Here is a 20,100-nt window from a genome sequence, read left to right as displayed (position 1 = left end):
ATAAATAGATATATTAGTACAAGAATTATTCCTATATTTAGTAGCATCAGCAATTTTTTGTTGATATTGGTCACATTTCCAGAAATCCTGCAGTTCATGAAAACATTCATGCATGATTCCATTAGAAAATCTAAAACAAGATGAAGAAAGAAGGGCTGGAAATTCTTTTGCTATTTATGGTGGTAATTTTTTCATGTATTTTTTTTTGTATAAATGTTTATATGTGTGTATATATGGGTAAATCCATAATTTATACATAAGTGTAAATTGTTTTGGAGAATCTTACTGTTTTCACAGTAAATATAACCTCTTACTTTTTCATCTAAAGAACAATTTAGCACCAGTGGCTTGTGTTTGTTTAATCTGTAGGCAGATACTGCAGAGTAACTTGTTTCTAAGCTTATAAAAAACCAACAACAGAAAAATGTTAGGCTCATATGTCTAGTAAATATTAAAATATACTCTTTTAAGAACAAAAATAAATAAATCTGGTGATTTAGACTCCATTCTAGATCTAAACCAGGAACTTGATCTAGATCTATACTGAGATCCTGTTCAGAGCAGCACAAATTTGCCAAACATTTTGATTTCTATATAAATTAAAACCAGCATTTTCATGCTCCAAGTGTAGTTATGAATATTGACTTTCATGTGTTGAAAATACACTTTCTCTTTGGTAAAGAAGGCTGAGGGGAGATCTTCTCACTCTCTACAATCTCTGAAATAAGGTTATAGTGAGGTGAGGGTTGGTCCCTTCTCCCCAGGGACAAATGATAGGACAACACAGAATGTGGTCAAGTTGGGCCAAGGGAGGTTTATTTTGGATATTTTTAAAACCCATTCCTGAAGGCAGAGTAACTGAGGTTCTTGTTAGCAGTAGAACCATTTGGCCAGATTAGAGTGAAACAACACTCAGTGACCAAATATCTGCTTGTACATGGCAGGCTTATCTTAGAACAGTTTGATTGCAGCAGGAAGGAGGTTTGTCACCATTTTGGTTATGATCTATAGAAATGAAACAATATAGAAGTGTAAAGATATCACTTAAGAAAATTTATAAGGAAAAGAAAGAAAAAGAAAGGATAAGAGTAGATAGTGAAGAGGAAAGAGAGAAATTCCCATCAATGGATCATGAGACGAGATCTGATGTGATGATCTCAGTCGTGATCCATTGAGGGTGAGGGAAGCCTGCATAACGTAAAGTTCAATATGTTCAGGTGGGAATGAACTTTGTGCATAACAGAAAGTTGAATATGTTCAGGTGGGAATGTCCAGGTTCTTCCCCTGGGGAGGGGGCAGTTAAACACTCTCTGCTGCAACACTGTGGATCATGCACAGTCCTGTGGTGGAAGGCTCCAAAAATGAGTCTGAGGGCAGTTTGGGTATTTTTGATGATTTATGAAACCTTCTAAAACAGGACAGCTGCCTGTCATACCAGTGTAGTTGGCCAGTTATGCCTCATCCAAAGGGATGAATATCTTCAGGTCTTTGTGTGTGTATGAATGTCCCAATACTAGGTGAGCCAGTTGTGTATGGGATAAAATTGGTGTGATAAAAAATTGTCCTACCTTGGAGGATCTGCTTTTCATTGTTTAATTTTGATAAGTATTTAATCTTTGATCTTTCCATACAGGTAATTCTCAGTGTGTGAATAAGTTTGGTGGATAAATTACGGGTATTTTACACAAAATATATTTTTTCTCCCTGAGAAGGGCCCACTCCAAATGTTAATCCCAAGCATTCACATTCTACCAGTGCTCTTCCCTGCTGCGCTTGGAATTTTTGCCTGCTTCTCTTGATAACTTCAGAAGCTTTTGCACAAAAGTTCGTACCTCAGTATATTTTATACAGTCATAGTGAAAATGAGCAGATGAGTTGTAGATGGAGACAAATGAAGAGTAGACATCTAAAGTTAGGTGTCGTGAATCCCATCTTATTCCTGCTTAGCGACTGCAAACCTTACCTAATTTTGTGACTCTTAACACCAAACTATACGGCACAGTTACTGAAATATCTTGTGGTTTAATTTGCCCAAATGAATCTGTGTCAGTTTTTACAGGTTCCGTTTGATAACACTTGATGCTAGAATTCTTAGTTGTCGACACTGGGCTTCCCTGCTGTTACTTCAAACAGAGTTTTAGTCTGAATAATTAGCTGCTTTATTTCTGGTGTGCTTGTTTGCTACCTGCCATATGTAATTTTGAAGCTGAATTTAGTGGTGGTGTAAATTACACCTTGATCTTTTCTTTTAAAATACATTTAATACCATGTTAAAAAGGTGTCGGTGTTTGTCTGATATTTTTGATGTGAAGAAGTGTGTGGCCCACTTGTAAAAGCTATGAGTATAAATTCTAAGAATTATTTATCTGTCATCTTTCAATATGGATGAGCTCTTCAATATAAAAATAAATTTATAGAAATATTAATTTCACATTTTTATTACAGGATAGAGGAAGAAAAGAATATTTTATCAGAATTTCAAGAGGATTTGAACAAGTTGATTTTATGGTTAGAGGAAGCAGACAGCATTATTTGTATTCCCCTTGAAAAAGGGAATGAAGACCAGTTGAGAGACTGCCTGAGCAAAGTAAAGGTATTGTAAGCTTTATTCTTCATATTTTCTTACTTTATCAATTCTACATTGAAGAAAATTTAAAGCTATTTTCCAAAGTGGTTTCTGACATCAAACAAAGCATTCATATAACTTTTTTTAGACAAATCAAAGCTGGGAATTGCAAAACCCAGGTAAAAATATATATTGATCATCCTAAAACCAGACAGTAATGGAAAATCTACTGATGGAAAAATATCCTGAAACTAGGAAATTAATTGTTATCTTTTTCATCCTCATTTCTTAATTCAGAACATGACTGGTTTATATTATAGCATTTCTCTATAGGTGTCTTGTTAGCATTTAATAGCTTCTCATTTATTAAATGGTATTGAATATTTCACAAGAGGATCCAGAACTGCATGCATAATTATAAATGTCAACTCATTAAAATATCGCTGCAACACTTTCTAGACTAAACATCTAGGTGACTTATTTTAAAAAATACTTTTAAAAAAACCCCTCAGATTATTAAATATTTGTTTTTGAGGGCTGGAATATTTTCATGAATATGTTAGAGTTTGATACTGCTGATAAATATATTCAACATAAATTTCTCTGTTTAGTTTTTTGAAATCTGTTCAGTAGAATGATTATTTTTAATTACTTGTACAATAATAAATTAAACTGTAATTGGAAAGCACATATTACTTATAGAATATATGCCTAAAGGTTTTCCTTTCCTCCCTTGAGGATAAGGATGTAGTTAGCCTTTTTGTAAATCCAAGTTGAACAAATTCAGCTAGCGATGAATAAAGCATTAATGAAACTGAAGAAAACTTGAGGGTTTGTTCTATCCTTCTCAAAACAAAATTTTAAAAAAAACCCCAAAACTTAAAGGATTATTTAGTAAAAATCTGTCTTCAAGTTTCTTTTTTAAATAAAAATACGATAAATACTGTTTCAGGAAATGAGGACTCAACCATGTAATGTGTTTGTCCTGCTGTTTAACAGAAGATGCCATTGAGTTGGTCAGGGAGTTTGTGAGGCTCTGTTGTTGAGGATATCAGATCCAAGGCAAATAAATACTTTTAAGGGGTGTTACATGCTTCTTACAATTTGCAGAAATTATTAAGGGTTTAAAGACTAAATAGATTGTTTAGAACCAGGAAGGCTCCCCTCTTCACATACACAAATATGTTCTGTATAGTATTCCCAAGGGATATATAATTCAAAATTAAAAGTGTTAGCATTTCTTATTTGTATCTTGTTTTTACAGTCTCCCTTCTTTTTGGAGCTGCTCAAAAGGGAATACATCCTAACAGAGCAAATAATAAGGCATTACCTTGCAGCATGGCTCATTTCATACTTATCTGCTTTTGTTAATAATCAAGAACAAACAAGGAAAAACCCCAGAACAATAAAACCTTTGAAGCGACATTAACCTTACTTGATATATTAAGATACTTTGACAATATAAGTTTTCAGTAACAACATATGTGGTCGAGAAGTGGTACATTTTGATGCTGCCTTGCATTTCCTTTTGGGTTTGCTTTCAGTGTGTTTTTTTGTTTTGTTTTGTTTTGTTTGGTTCTTTTTTTGTTGGTTGGTTGGTTTTTTTGTTTTATTTTGGAGGGTTTTGTTTGTTTGGTTCGTTTTTTGTTTTGGTTTGTTTTTTTGGTTTGGTTGGGGGGGGTTATTTGTTTGTTTTGGTTTTGTTTGTTTTCAGTGAACAAACATGAACATTCTTAATTAAGAGGTTAAATGGGAGTGGAGAGCTTTTCACCACATACCATCTGGATGACTGTTCACAGCCTGGAACATATTGAAACACTTCCCAAAAATGCTTGCTCCATACCATATTACAAGATTAGTAAAATTGATATACATGAAGTATTGAGTGTCCAGGTCTGGAATTTATAATGTAATAGTGTAATATCCTGAGAAACCCTGTATTTTGTCACATAGAACTCTCTTTAGACTTGATTGACCAATACAGTCCCTTTTGGTGTTTTTTTTTAGCCTTCTACATTCAGAAAGCAACAGTTATTTTGTCTTGAATTGAGTTTATTCCTTTGGCTGATACACAAATCAATAAGGGTCAAGATAAGAGAGCTGAAAATCCTACCACAGTTCATCTTAACTGCTGTATTTGTCTGTTCCAGTTAAGAGCTGGAGAGCTGCTGCCCCACAAGGGAATACTGAAACGATTAAATGAAACTGGAGGAATAGCACTTGGAAGTGCATCACTGAACCCAGACAAAAAACATAAGCTGGAGACTACACTGAAGGAGGCTAACCATCGTTTGTTAAAGGTTAGACATATTACTGATATAACTGTGATATAAAATTTTAATCTGCGTGGATATTTGCATTATATATTTTCTGGTATGTGTAATTTTTCTTTGTATGAAGAGACAGTTGTGTGCATAATGAACCTGAGGAAGAAAAATGGGTACAATACACCGTTGTGAGAAACAGTGGTAGCAAACCAAGACCATTAGTGACTAGAGTGGTGATGTTGCATTCAAATATACTCCCTAAATTACAGCTCTTCTACTTAAGGGTGGAATGCACAGCATCATTTTTGTAGCCTGGTACTTCTGCTGGAACAGCAAATACTCCAGGCTTTGTGACTCAGCTGTGTGAGAGGTAAATGTTAGATTTTCTTTAGGGAAACACTTCCCAAATCTCTCCTGTTCCCAATCCCAAGGTGGACACTGCAACCGCTGTTTCACCTTCCACCATACTTCTTCCAACCTTGAGCATTCACTCCTGGTTTTTGTGTAGAAAAGCACCACATTTTGCTTTCTGGGATCTCCATACTGGTAAAAAGAAGGGAAGACTTTGTTCTGTTTCATTGCTGAAATAGTGGTTTGGTTTTTTTTTGTGTTGAAAACTGATGAAAATGAGTAGCAAATCTGGAAAAGAGAGGTAGATAATTTGAGTGTTTTCATGGTAGAAATGATAGAAAATATTATCCAGAGGACTACCACCCAAAGTATGGATTAGCCTGCTTGGAAACGATCAAGGTAGAATCAGTTGAAGGATTTCTGTAGAGTCTGATTGAGAAGTCAGAGTCAGGGACATTAACCTGTGGTATCTGTTTGTTAAAGTTACCAGGATGCTGGGGCAAAAAGAAATAATTCATTGTGTTTAGCTCTGGGGGAGAAAAAACTAAGAAAATAATCATCTGTACCTTACTGAAAAGGCAAGGTAGAGCTTCTGATCAAGAATAATATATTCTGGGTTTTTTGTTACCATTTCCATAACCACAGTTGAATTTTAAGCACAGACCTGAGAAATAAAAAGGAACTTGATGTGTTACTCTTACTACTTTCTTCCTAACAAGAGCAGTCTGGCAAAGTTCAGTATATTAGCTAATGACTCAGGCAAAAGTGGATAATAAATATTGATTATATTCACAAACTCCAGGTTGGACACATTATTTCAATGGTTGGACAGAAGTATCTTTTTTTCTATAAATGGGCTTCTGAAATCAATGTATATAGAAGAATTCAGAGCACTTCAAGATCAAAGTAGTGTTATCTACTGGCTGAAGGAAGCATGTACATAGCTGAATTTAGGGACCATGTTAATACCTAAGATGTGATTTTAAAAAGACAGCATTAGTTTTCATGAAAAAAAACTTTCCTTTTAGTCAGATTACATAAATACATTTTAAGAAAATCTGCAATTTGACACTGAATATAGCATTTTACTGATTAGTCATATACGTAAAAACTTGGAATTTTCATTTTCTGCTTGCTGATGCAAAAATGTTTCAGTTCTCTTGTCACAGTCAGAGCAACCATGAGTGTTGTTGAAAGTACTTAGGCTTGGGTAAAATACGAGAGACAAAAACTACTGTTTGATGAATCATTACAATTCAGTGAATTTTTATAATTTATGTCTTCTAGATCTAAAGTATCCAGCAAGATAATTATTCTTGAAATTTCTTACCTGAAAAATTTCATTTACTACTAAAAGAGACTAAATCAAGAAAAGTAATTTTCATTTGTGATCATTACTTAACCACATCCTTTTTATTTCTGTTATCTACCCATGGAGATGTAAAAAACTGAGATCTCATTGTCCCTTGGTCTCTGAATGTAAAGAATCTCAAAAATGCACTGGTTTGGTTTTTTTGTGGGTTTTTATGTTTTTTTTTTTTAATGAACAGAAATTGAATTTGAAAATTACAATACTCAAATCCATACACCTTCTCTGAAGGTGCTCCTTTTTTCAGGTTTTCTGTTTTCTCTGTGATTTTCCCAGATGTAGAAAACAAAACTAAACAAAAAGTTAGAAGCTTATTTTGGGGTTTGGTAAGATTTTCCCAATGATACTGAAGGGAAAATTAATTAATTTTTAATTTGCATTTTTTTGCTGTTATGATTTGTGTAGGAAACCTCAATTATTTTTTTCATTTTCTGCCCTGAAAATCTAGGAATTAAAACTCAAAACCATGGATAGCAACTCTGCAAGCCTGGCAGAGGAACTTAATGTTCTCTTCATTCAGCTGTAGTAAGTGCTGGAAAAACCCCACAGATATTTACTCTGAGCCAAAGCTCACAGGATGGTCACTTTTTATCTATAAGGCAAACTTCTTAGGCCACCTGAGGATGGTTCTGAAGTCAGTGCTTTTGATGAGGATATATTTTTTGTGTTCATCAAAGCACAGCAGACAAACATCATCACACAGAGATTTCTCTGGGGCTTTTCTGTCTCCCCACCCCTCTTAAAAATATCCTCTAATCTTTTGTTTCAAACTATATGGGGTTTTTTTGTGGCATCTCTGCTAGAAATGAACATGTAGCAATCTACTGTTTATGATTATCTCATTTTGCAGGATGATACTATTTTCAAGATATGAAACATACATGACAGTTACATAAATAATGTTAGATAGGGCCTTATCTGGTGTACACTAGAGTAATTCTGCTTACTTCAGAGAAGCTGGGAAAATTTATTCCAGCTGAGAATGTAGCCAAATACCTCCTAAAGTTATCACAAATTTTTATTTTGCCTTGATCTGCCAAGCTGGGGAATAAGGGACAACACCTGTGAGTCTTAACCTTCAAGGTGACATATTTGAAATAAGTCATGTTCAAACCTTCTTTACAGTCACAGAAACTGTTGCCCTACAGCAATAGAAATAACCTAGAAAAAAAAAATTAGTATGAAGGGAATTGCAGTCACATAAAAGCATCTTTTTAGCTTTTACTTCAGAATTGTCTTTGCTTTTGGGTGTTTATATCACGTGCTGATGACCTTGAGAGTAGATATGTGAAGAGTTTCTCTTCCTTTCGATAATAATAAATTTAACACCATATTTCTTTATGCAACTTGATTGAATAGGGCTCCTAATAGGCTATTACCCAATACAGTATAGTTTAAGCTAAGAATGAAGATTAAAGCCCACATTTGAAAGACATAACTTTTAAATTCTAGCCTAGTTTTACTTATTGTACACTCTTCAAAGCCAGTCTTTCTTGTAAAAATGAAATAGCAGTATCTTTGAGAAGTCTTAATATTATGAAAAATGAAGTGGTTTATGACCATTTTTATGCTTTCACATCAAGAATCTTTCATTTTTTTTCAAATCTTAAAGTATCTTCTGCTGTGATAGCCAAGTAAGGTAATCACCTAGTGCTTCAAAGCATACAAAAGGGTACTCGGCACTGGAGTTTGTGATGAATTCAGTTCTTGTCATATACCACCTGCCATGGCATGTAACAGATCTGTAATGGGTTTCTTACCTTTTACTGTGCAGTAAATGGATTGATAGATTAGGTCTGGGACCAGTGAACCATGGAATCAGAGGTTTGCTGGAAGGAGTTTATTACTCTTTAATATTATTCTTGGTCTGGTGTCAGCCAAGAGCGATGAGCTAAATTATCTGAAAGTAAGCTGGATGCCAAAATCAGCATTCTCCTCATTTATCCACCTTAGTCTTCACAACATCTACTGTATGTATTATGAAGGTTATTATAAGCACCTGATGGAGACATTTTGTTTTGCTGCCTTTTAATTTGTCTACTAGTATTAGTTCTAATTACTAGACACTGGAGAGACTATTTCACTGTTTATTGCCACAGCAAATCAATTTGTTGTGCTATATGGACAAGATAAAAATTAGAGTGAAGTGACATGGCTATAATTTGTGAACATTTTCTGTACCACCAGAACAGGCACAGGTTGTCTTAGCTTGGTTGATCAAGTGTAGAGAAAAACAGATGGGCCCAAAAGTGCAGAAATACAAAGTCATAACAAGGTTATAGTTCATGTATTATAACTTGCCTTGAGTAGAAATTATTCATAGATTACCTGCAATGACATAAAATTTCCAGCGTGTCAGTGCAACTTAATTTGAGCCCACAGTTGGAACTACTGCAATTGCTACTGTTGTTATTTGTGGTGTGGAGGGGAAAGTATGTTGGAAAATGAATGCTACAGTTTGATTTCTATTCTTTTATTTGAAATACAAATAGTATAACCGGCATTTTGGAGATCAGAAAATTGACATTTTCCTGAATTTACTTTCATTTAATGAGTGACCTGATTCCATTTAATATAATAAAGTCTTTTGTTATGCTAAATTACCTGTGACAATTTGTCATAGATGGCTAATTCAGTGTAGTCCATATTCGTGTTATCATCAGCCATACTGAAAAATGGCCTCACATATAGCAAAAAGAAATTTAATATAAATGTTCATTGGATAAACATGGGAATGTCCCCAGCTCTAAGAAACAAGTATATATGTGGGGTTTTTTTTAATTTGTGTATTGCTAGCAGCTAGTATTAATTAAAATTTTAAAAGCTAAGCAAAGAACAATATTTATGAAATACGGTTGAGTCATGCAGGGGTAAAAAGTATTAGCCAATGAGAACATAAAAGCATGATTAAATACATGTAGGTATGTATATATACAATATATATCATACTATCTTACTAACCATCTTAAAATTCTTTATTATTCTTGTTTGCCATACAAATCCAGAATATATTAATCATATATTTAAAAAGTTATGCCAAGTACTTTGAATGTAAGCAGTACGAATTTTCAATATGTATGTGCTGACAGCTAGGTTAAGGTAATACTGATGCAGCTGAATTACTAGATATCATATAAGTAACTTCAGGCAAATCTTTAAATCTTTTTTTACAACAATGTTCTGTGCATCTGAGAGAGATTTCACTTGTAATGAACAATGCTCAGATACTGCTGCACACCAATCAATGGCCATGGTTTGGTTTCCTAAAACTTCAGTTCCAAGACAGACCCTGTCGTTGTCTGTCAGGATTTTCATCCATCTCTATTAAGGAAGACTATAGGGGCCTAACATCAATGTTTTACTCTCTGCTGTTTACAAGATAAAGATTCTACTTTAATTATATAGACCTGTCTGTATAGCAACATGCCTGTGGGGGTGCTGGTGGATGGAAAGTTGGGTCTGAGCCAGCAGTGCCCTGGAGCCAGGAGGGCCAAGCGTGTCCTGGGGCACCAGGCCCAGCATGGCCAGCCGGGCAAGGGAGGGATTGTCCCCTCTGCTCTGGGCTGGGGCGGCCTCACTGCCAGGGCTGGGGCAGGTTTGGGTGCCACAGTACAAAAAAGACATGAAGTTGTTTGAGAGTGTCCAAAGGAGAGCGACAAAGGTGGTGAAGGGCCTTGAGGTGCTGCCGTTTGAGGATGGCTGAGGTGCCTTGGTCTGTTCAGCCTGGAGGAGACTGAGGAGAGACCTCACTGCAGGTCCAGCTTCCTCGTGAATCTTGATGGTGTCCTGTTGATCCGTTTCTTCTGGTCTTCTCAGTGGTAAGGGTCCCACAAAACAAAGGGTTCAATGGATTAATATATGCTCAGGCCAGGTGGGAATGCCCAGGTACCTCCCCCAGAGGAGAGGTCTGACACAGTCTCTCACAGCAGACTCTGGGTCTGTTCATCGCTTTGTCTCGTGTGCAGTCCTCTGGTTCAAGGCCTCAGGAATGACTGTGGGGGACACTTTGGGGGTCTTTGATGGTTTATGACACCTCCTCAGCTGCCTCTCTCATGCATGTCCTGTGTATATGGCCTTCTTGGGGTGGGGGCTTTTACAACTGAGCCAGTTTTTGTAAGGGAAGATGGAATCTTATCATGCACCCAAAAACTCATCCTCCCATCCAGGGCTGATTCTCAGCACAGCTGCTGAGTTTGGCTTTCTTTGTGGATACAGTCTTCTCCCTCCAGCCTTGTTTACGACTCCCTAGACCTGAGATAATTGTCCAATAGCATCACCTTTATCTTACCTGAAGCTCCCATCAGGTGGCTGAGCTCACAGTCCAGTTCCCATCAGGAAGAACATTCCTTTGGGCAGTGGGCTTTGGTGGTAGCAGTTTCTTCATACAATTTTGCCATAATGGGCAAAGTCCTAAGTTTAAGGCCTTAATGGCTGCCGTCCCTCACAGAACTGTGTGTAGCCTGAGGGATATTATATCGTATTTTTTTGTGGTAAACCAGGGAAAGGACATTTAGGAAATTTTATATTTATTTTAAAATAATTTTCCTGTCAGAATATCCTTCATTAAGAATTACTGAAAGAACTAGCCTCTAAAGCCTTTGTGGCTGCTTTCAGATTTCATGAACTGAGTATGAAAAAAAGATAAAGAAAAGAGACTCCTGGACTAGATTATTTAGCAGAGATTTAAGGTGGAGGGACTTGTGCTCAAAAATGTCCTTGACAAAGGAGAATTGCTGAGAGTGGAGAGAGGAATGAATGATAATTAGTTACAAGTATTACATATAAAAATATAGATATTCAGAAGACTGTGATATACATGATCATATTACCATGAAAGAGAAACAAAGCAAACTTTGGGGTGGGGGAATGTGTTTGTTTGCTTTTTAAAAATCTAGACAGCCAGATGAAGCAGAAAATTGTTTCAGGCATTGTTTTTTTGGACTGCTTTAGTTTTCTACATTGATGGGGAAAAAAAGATTTTTTAATAAAAACGAAAGTTGAAGATATTACAAGTATTCCATTGAGAAGTTTTTTTAAAAAAAGAGACCAAATAAACACATGCCAAGGTCAGGTCCTGGGAGCCTTGTAAGGAAACATGAAATGCTAGATACAAAGCAAAAAATATTCTTCTATATTTAGCAAATAAAATCTTCTACATATTTTTAGTCGCCTGCTTTAATCTTCCTCTAATAATACAGTCTTTACTCGAACTTTGTCAGAGACACTATGGCTTATAAATATTCATGAGTTTAAAAGAATTACATAGATTTTGTTTTAAAGTCAATATTGAGTTTGCTAATGCAAATGGCTCAGTTAATTAACTAAATGGCATCCTCAACTGAACTTATACGAAACTCTTTAACACACTGATTTTTTTTCATGAAGAAATGATGTATATAAATTAACTTGTCCCTCTTCCATTTTAAATCATTCTTTAGTACATGCTCTAGGGATGTAGATTTTGAGCAGATCAAGCTTTCTGAACAGTGGCTGTAAGAATTTCTCTTTCATGTAATCATCTTACAAGTGCTATGGAAGTGTCAGTTATGATTTATCAATAAGTCTGGATTGAAGTTTGCATTTAATAGTTGTTATGACTTCAGTTATTTCTTTATTATCCAAGTCCTCCCTTGGATGACATCAAACCTACTTTCAGACCAGTTATGCTCTTGGCTGATTGCAGTGTAGTCAGTCACTGTCTCTACTTTTCCTAATATTTGCATTTTTTTCAGAAAAGGAATGGTAAAGAAGAAGCTGCTGCTTGATTTACATTTAGTAAGTGAAGAAATTAGTACAGAAAGCTTCCTCAATTCTTCATACAGAATACTTCATTTTTCTCTATTCAGGCAATTCTGATTTTTTTTTTTTAAACCTGACACTGTCAGTTATGCTGTATTTGAAGCCCATTTTCATGAAGTGCGTTGTATAGCCAAGTGACCCTCCCAAGGGAGGGCATACAAAAATAATATTTTTGGAAATTTTCACAGATATTATCACAACATATTTTGATAATATTTATTGCAGCTTATTTTGTTATGCATAATGGGATAGCTAAATTTTAATCAACTCTCAGATTCCTCAAAATAAGATCCATTTATAAATGCTATCCTATTAGAGTTTGGTGAGGCACATAGCAAGAGAAAGGTGTACTTTAGTGTTGCAGGAAAAAACTGACATATTTTCACTGCTCTTAAAATGCTTGAATTTGGGATTTCTTTGCTCTCTACTTATCACTAAGAAAATTCTTCATATTCATTTTTGAAAAATTACTTCTTGGAGAGATGCATGTCCTCATCTATATTCTCAAACAGCTGGGTAATAACTGTATTGTTTTTTCTTTAGTCCCTTCAGGTAATCAGGGCAAGAGGTTGACTTGTGACAGAGAAGTGATGTTTGAAATCAGGCATCAGTCACTCGAAATATATGTACAAACAGTGATGCCTTATTAGTAATATAACTCATCAAGTTAATTCATTTGTAATAACATTTCTGACTTCTGCAAAATTATTCCCCGATATTCAATCTTTCTTATTTACTGTCTCTATCTAATTAGTTTTAGGTGTTTCATTTTGAGCATTGTTCTTGAGTTAAAAGATTGAACTGTAACTCCACAACCATTACTTTAATTGATACTGCTTTAATTGAATCTGCTTTCTGGATATTCATAAGAATTAAATAGAACAGGCAAACAGAATATGACTGTACCTCAGGTGACATTCTTTATAAAAATCCTTCCTCTCTTCATACCTGTTATCATAAGAACTGATATTCCTTTCCATCTGCAGAGCTTTATTTCTTCCCATAGCACATGCACACAATTGTGTGCAGACTGAAAAAATAACTATCTAAAGCTCAAGTGAGAAATTGGAGCAAGATCTAAACTGCCAAGATGAACATAGGTAAGGTTCTCCAAAGTAATCGGATTAGTAGGGATAGAATCAACATAGTGCTGTGCTGTTTAGGCTACTTCTGGGGGAAAATCATGCAAGACATCAGGTTCAGATGGAACAGAAGCAAGCAATGCAAGTAATTTTAGAATTCATAAGAAGAAATTAAAATACTTAGATGAAGACCTAGATTTTGAAAGTATACAATTATTCAAAATTCAGGTATCCTCATGTTTTGAGAGATACCTTTTTTGTGCTGGCAGGCTTTTGTGGATTTTTTTGTGTGTGTTTTAATGAAAAGAGCAAAATTTAGAATAAGTAGAATTTAATATGTGGAAAATGGTCTGATAGTTTCAGGTTAGAATAAAATTTAATATTGTGAAGACCAGTGTCAGTTGGTAAAATTAAGCTCTTCTACTATTTTACTATTTAAAGCTTAAATCTTTTCTATTATTCTGTCACTAAGCTTCTAATTAATCTTACTTAATTAGCACTTGAACTAAACTACAAAATTTTAGAAGTATCCCATGCTTCGAGATGAATGTTTTGTCATGTAACATTGAAATTATATAGTCCTTTGATGTTGAACTCAGATTTGCTGTCTTTGAAAGTATAATCCATATGTTTGATTTTCTACTTGCAAATTTATTTTGTGTCTTTGGTTGCAAACCAAGCTGTATTATCAATGTTGATCTGTTGTGAAATAAGGCAAAGTTGAAAATGCTTAATTTGTACTGAAAGGGATAACGCAGGTTTTTAGGAAGGTGTTCCAGCTGAAGTTAGCTTTCATTCAATTCCTTTTTTTTGTTTATTTGTGCCCTGTCTTGCTTGCCAGCCTGTAACCCTGGCTCGTCAGGCCTGTGTCAGTGCCAGGCAGACCCTGGGGAAGGCATTTCATGTTTGCCCTGTTTGCACTCTGCTGCAGGTGCTGCCTTATGGCCACTGCTCCTGTTCGGTGTCTGTCATGGGTTGACATTAGACAAAATGCCAATGCACCCATGAGGGTATATTTTACCTAATGAACGACTGTGAGATGTGGTCAGGAACAGAGCAGAGCAGGCCTAATACTTGAAACAGACAGACAATTTATTATGCTACATAACAATGGACAATAGAAAAGGAAAGAAAAACCCAACCACCCAAAAGCAGAAGAGAAAACCTCCCAAAAACACTGCTTCTCCTCCCCCCAATTTCCATTCCATACATGCTCACTCAGTTGACTCCAGCACATTACCTTCATCTACTTGCTTAATCCCTCAACAACCCTGGGTTCCTAATCCAAATCATCATCCTTTAAAATTCAGACAATCCACATTCCATCCAGGACGAGAGGAGTCTCTCTCGCACCACAGACCCCCCCCCCACAGGAAACACAGGTCCACCATCCCGTGTTCCCACGTCACCCATGGCACTGCCTCGAAGAGTCTGCCAGGGTGACACCCTCCTTTCCATGTCCAGCACTCTCACTGCCGTCCATGGACCTGCACTGCAACAGGGCTCTTTTTAAGGATGTTTTGGCCAAGTACCAAAAACCAGCCATCTTCTCATTTTGGGACTCAGGTCCCCCCCATTTACCCCTGGGGCCGGGGGCTCCAAGAAGCAGGCCAGAACGTCTCTGGGTTTGAGCCAAAAACATCCACCCAAACACAGTCTTATTTATAGTCAGGAGGGTCCAGGGTCCGTCTATGGCTATCATTATGCAAGAAAAGTCCAGCCTCATAAGCCACTCCTCTTCATTCTGGCAATCGAAGGGGCCTCTTTTCATCTCACATTACCCTCTCGGTCCCAGGCTGTCCTCTCTCTTCTAAAACCACCAACTATGAGAATTCAGCATCCAGGGATAACTCTCTTCTGCCTTAGAAAGAGTTAAAAGCTTTATCTCCCACCACCAAGGTCAGGCACAGGCGATCGCAGGCACTGCAGCTCTCACAAGCAGCTCCAACTCGGCACCTTCTCTCTGTGGGGGGAGGAGAGAGACGGGACCGGGGGGGGGAAAAAGGGGGGGGAACGGGATGGAACAGGGAGGGGGGGACGGAAGGCACCTCCAAAGTTCTCCCTCCACCCCTCCATTCTAGATGGAAGCTGGACCAGCTCCACTCCAGCTCCCTCTGTTCCCCACCCCAAGGCCCACCTTGCTCAGCCAGGCCCACCTTGCTCCCCTCCCCCACCCGGCCTAGCCAGGCCTGGGCAGGGGAGAGGAGAAGACGCTCCCTCTCCGAAGGCAGAGCAGGGAAAGAGAGTCCTGCTGGGAAATCCGGCTTTTAACCCCTCGTGTCCTCAGAGGCGTGTCCACCTCTTAGTGGCCAACAAAGGTGCCAATATTCAGACCTAAGGACTGATTGGTTTGACCACTACTTCCAAAAAAACTCACTTCCCTTCAAACCACGACAGTGTCACTGCTAGAAAACAACCTCAGCCATCCTTGGATTAAATTTAGCAGGCTTTCTTAAATAGGAGGGAAAGACATAAGATACCAAAGGGAGCAAAAGTAAGTAAACACTGGATAGTTACCCCAAGACAACAAGTCAATAAAAGGAGGATGGGGCCCAAAGCAAAGATGTAAAAGAGAGTATTGAAGTGGGACACTAGCTACTGCTCATTCATCCCTGGAGGCGTCCAAGAACTTGTGGGAACTCATTCAGAGAGCCCAGAAACAGCAGCTGTGGGACTGCTGTAGCTCCCACCAGCACTGGAATCCCACCTCAGGGGTGCAGCTCCTGCAGCTGTGAAGAACAAGCTGGAAGGACTGTGAGTAAAGCAGCAGGGAAGATTCTGGAGGGCCCCATCTCCACGTGTACTGCTCTTCCACAGAAAGCACATAAATCTGAGCAGGCAGTCATCATGTCCCTGTCCATTACTCCGTGGAGGTTTTCCAATTTATGCTTCTGGTGAGCTGCAGAATTAGCTCAGGAAACAAGCTGTCCCCCAAGAGACAGTCTGCAACAGTACCTTGGCTTGATAGGCAGACTTGTAATTACCTTAAACTCATCAGGCTCTAATTTGATTAGCCAGCTTGACAGCTTTATGCCAGAGCTTACAATAAAACCCAAACAAACCACAATGAGCTAGCAAATGAAATCCCTGATAACCAGAATCTAGGGCTCTGATTCCCACACATTGGCATGTGACACATTACTTGGATTTTACAAGGAATTGCCTTGTTAAATGCTTATCTGTAGCCCTAACCTGAGTTGGTGAAAGTTCTTTATTTATTTACTGTTGTTCTTTTTTATCTCTGTGGTAAATTTAGATGATATTGCCATACATAATTAACTGATTCATATTTATATAGATTATTTTTATATTAAAAATATTACAAGCCTATATTTGTGCTGTAACTTTAGAGCAGGAGACAATTTGTAAGGAGAGGTTGCATTTACTTGAAATACCTCTCATCATAGGTGAGATAAATAAATGTTTTGAAAACAGTGGTTGAAGTACAGCCTGTCAACAAAACTTAATCATTCATCTTCTGTTGTGCTGGATGGAATATGCATTAGTATATAATTGGTTAGTTCCCCCTTTCTCTTCCTCTCCCCAAAACCTCTATAAATTTTTCTTTCTCTCTCCTGTGTTACACCCAAAATACTCTATTAATGTTGATTTGAAGTAGATTAATTTAAATTTCACATCTTTGAAAGTCAGCTTTGATTTTTATCTGCCTATGACTACCTATTTGCTTTCAGTTGTATTTCTGTGGAACTTATTTACATTAATATTAAAGCTTGTAAACATTAGAGATTAACATTCAAAAGTTGTAAGAAAGATGAAACCGATCTTGTATGAAATTAGGCCAAGGTCTGCATAAATTTTGAGTTAGCACATAAGGGAAATGAATGCATTTTTAATTGTTTCCTTTCTTTTCTGGGGCCATTCTGGAAAAGCAGATATTTTATTATATTTAAAAGATTAGGAAGATAGTACAAGTAATTTGCTTCATGGATCAGTCTTTATTAAATAGGATGTTATGAGGTGGCTATAACAAACAAAGGAGTCAATGTAATATATGGCAAATGATTTTCTTGAATTACAATTAGCCCTTACATACAGTTTAAACAATCACATGTAGGGATTATGTGGAGGGATTATTTTAGAACCTACAAATCAACGTGCTCACACCAAATTTTTAAAGGAACTTACATGTCATGTGACAATTGTGCCCCTTGCATTCTCCCAGCAGGTGGTGGTTTGGTTTTAGTATCACTCATTGCTTACATGACTCTGAGTTTGGATTTATTGTCTTCTGAAAACTCTTGTCATTAGGGATTGGAAATACAGAGCACTAATACCTCTGTAGCCAGGCAATATGATAGTAATGCTGCTATTAATGCAGCATAACTTTACAGGGAATGTATTTTACATCGTATGTCTCAGAAATCTCATGTTATGCCACTTTTAAGAAGGTCTCTTTGGTAAAAAATATGCTTAAAAAATGAACATTTGGAAACCTTACTTTTCATGATATGGAAAACTAACCATGTTTCTTGTCTGATTTTACTGATGAACTGCTGTTGTTCTGTATCTGCCCAAGCCCTGTGGTGTTTTTTTTTGGTTTGGTTTGGTTAGGTTTGGTTAGGTTTGGGTTTTTTTGGGTTTTTGGGTTGTTTTTTTTTTTTGTAAAGTACAGATGATTTCTCCCCTAGTGTCTGTTTGCAGTGTTGCCCATTGTGTAGCATTGTGACACCTCACCTCTCCAGCTATACCAAACAGTCTGGGAAGGACAGCATGGAGCTTTGTGTTGGCTTATTTATTGCCAGCCTGTTCCTACAGTTCCTCCAAGTGCTTCAGAGCTGGATTTGAACTGTGCCATTCACTGATTCCTAATTTCTAATATTGTTGGCATAGAAGAATGTGCTTAGTTAAAAATCTGACTGCTTTGAATGCAAATCAGAGACCCAAGTTGCCTGATCTGAATAGATGATACATTTCTTCATTATTTTTCTCCTCTCTGTGCATCTGCTTATGCATGTATGGGTCCAATTGGCAACTCTAAACACCTTATAGGAAAACACATGTTTATAAATATCTGCATTCAAGATGTCCAGAAAGGTTAGCTAGAATTGAAGGGATCCGTTTCATGTTTTCAATTCTTTTCCTGATTAAAAATTGAGCTTTAAAACAATTTAGCATACTGAGATAAGTTATTTGTTTGTTTGTTTTGTTTTTTGGGTTTTGTTTGTTCGTTTGTTGTGGGCTTTTTTACTAAAAACACTGAATAGCTTGATGGTAAGGTTTGATTTTTTTTTCTTTAGATTTTATTTTAGGTTTCTGTATGTGTGTTTTGCTTTTTTGCTGTTTTTTTTTTTTAGGACAGAATGTGTTTCAACTGAATTTCAAGATATCTGCCATAATAATTTGATTGATGAGTCTACTCTCTCTTTCTTTTCAAGTATATAAAACTTGTATTTTAACATTTTATATAAAATACATGTGTAGCATTAAATTGTTTGGTAGTTTGTTTTTGTTTCTTTTTTTCACTAAAACGATGTCTTCTGATATTTCTTCAGGTATCCAGAGAACTTCCAGAAAAACAAAAAGAAATAGAGATTCTGCTAAAGGATTTTGTTGAACTTGATCAACAACTAAATCAGGTGATATTGTGGGTAACGCCTGTCAAGAACCAACTAGAGCTTTACAACAAAGTGGGTCAGCCAGGAGCCTTTGACATTAAGGTAAATTTTCCTCCGTTTTAAAAAAGCATTGGAGCACTTAGTGGTCAAGAATTCAGTTGCAGCATCAGCTGTATAGTGTTTATTAATGATGTAACTTTAAGGCAGAAGTCAGCAATAGTCCCCAGAAGTTCAAAGCTGTGTGAATTAAGGAAACCTTTTATTCTTTTCTGTTGAATGGTTTCTAGTGAGAGGGCAGATTAGAACTAATGGTTCCAAGATGGTATATAAGCATAACCTATTATTTTTGCCATATTATATACATAAAACAATACCCTTATGAATCAAATTTTAATAGAAAGTGAACTAAAATTCATAATAACAGTATTGAACCATTAAAGCTATTTCATTAAAGCTATTATGACTACATGAAAATCAGAATATTTAGGATCATAATGCTATTCTGATATTGCAAGGAAATATATTTAACTGAACAGGTAACACTCCAGAATCAATAAAGGAGGTTATCTAATAAGCATGAAAAGAATATTTGCAATGTGATCTTTGATATATATTTAAGTATAAAAAAGACGCCTTTATGTGGGTTGACTGAGACCAGAGAAATTAAGGCTGAAAAATACTGTCTAAAATCAACTGGTCTGCAGGGTGTATACTTAGACCTTTTGGTCTTGCCTTTTATCTATGCATATATAATAAATAAACTGAGAAATAAACTTCAAATAAACTGTGAAAATATTTAAAGTACAACAGATAATCAAAATCTCTGATGTTATAATGTATAGTAGCTTAGCATCTTGTTCACATAGGTGAAGATTAAACAGAAGACATTGAGTTTTGTTTTGTATCAATGTGATGGTGCAATTTATAGTGGAAAATTATAAAAATACAAATATTGAAAATTTTTCTTGATTTTCATGAAATGGAATAATACATGTTTGGTTTTGCAGAGCATGTTTATTAGGTTTAGTTTAACTTAGTTTCTGCTAAGGAACTGGTTTAATGCCCAAAAACTTTTTATCCATACAATTGT

At 36.4% G+C, this 20,100-nt stretch overlaps 1 protein-coding gene across 2 annotated transcripts in view; it reads left to right on the top strand.

The window, feature by feature from the left end:
- DMD (dystrophin) overlaps positions 1–20,100 on the top strand; it is a 978,378-nt gene that overhangs the window by 596,551 nt on the left and 361,727 nt on the right. For both annotated transcript variants that reach the window (XM_063392999.1, XM_063392994.1), the window contains 3 exons: positions 2,446–2,593; positions 4,717–4,866; positions 18,948–19,112. In XM_063392999.1, the coding sequence (XP_063249069.1) occupies positions 2,446–2,593; positions 4,717–4,866; positions 18,948–19,112 (463 nt within the window). The remainder of the gene's footprint in view (positions 1–2,445; positions 2,594–4,716; positions 4,867–18,947; positions 19,113–20,100) is intronic.

This window comes from Prinia subflava, chromosome 3, assembly GCF_021018805.1.
Source record: "Prinia subflava isolate CZ2003 ecotype Zambia chromosome 3, Cam_Psub_1.2, whole genome shotgun sequence".
NCBI lineage: Eukaryota > Metazoa > Chordata > Aves > Passeriformes > Cisticolidae > Prinia > Prinia subflava.
The sequence above is the reverse complement of the archived record's forward strand: the minus strand, read 5'-3'. Positions and strand labels throughout refer to the sequence as shown.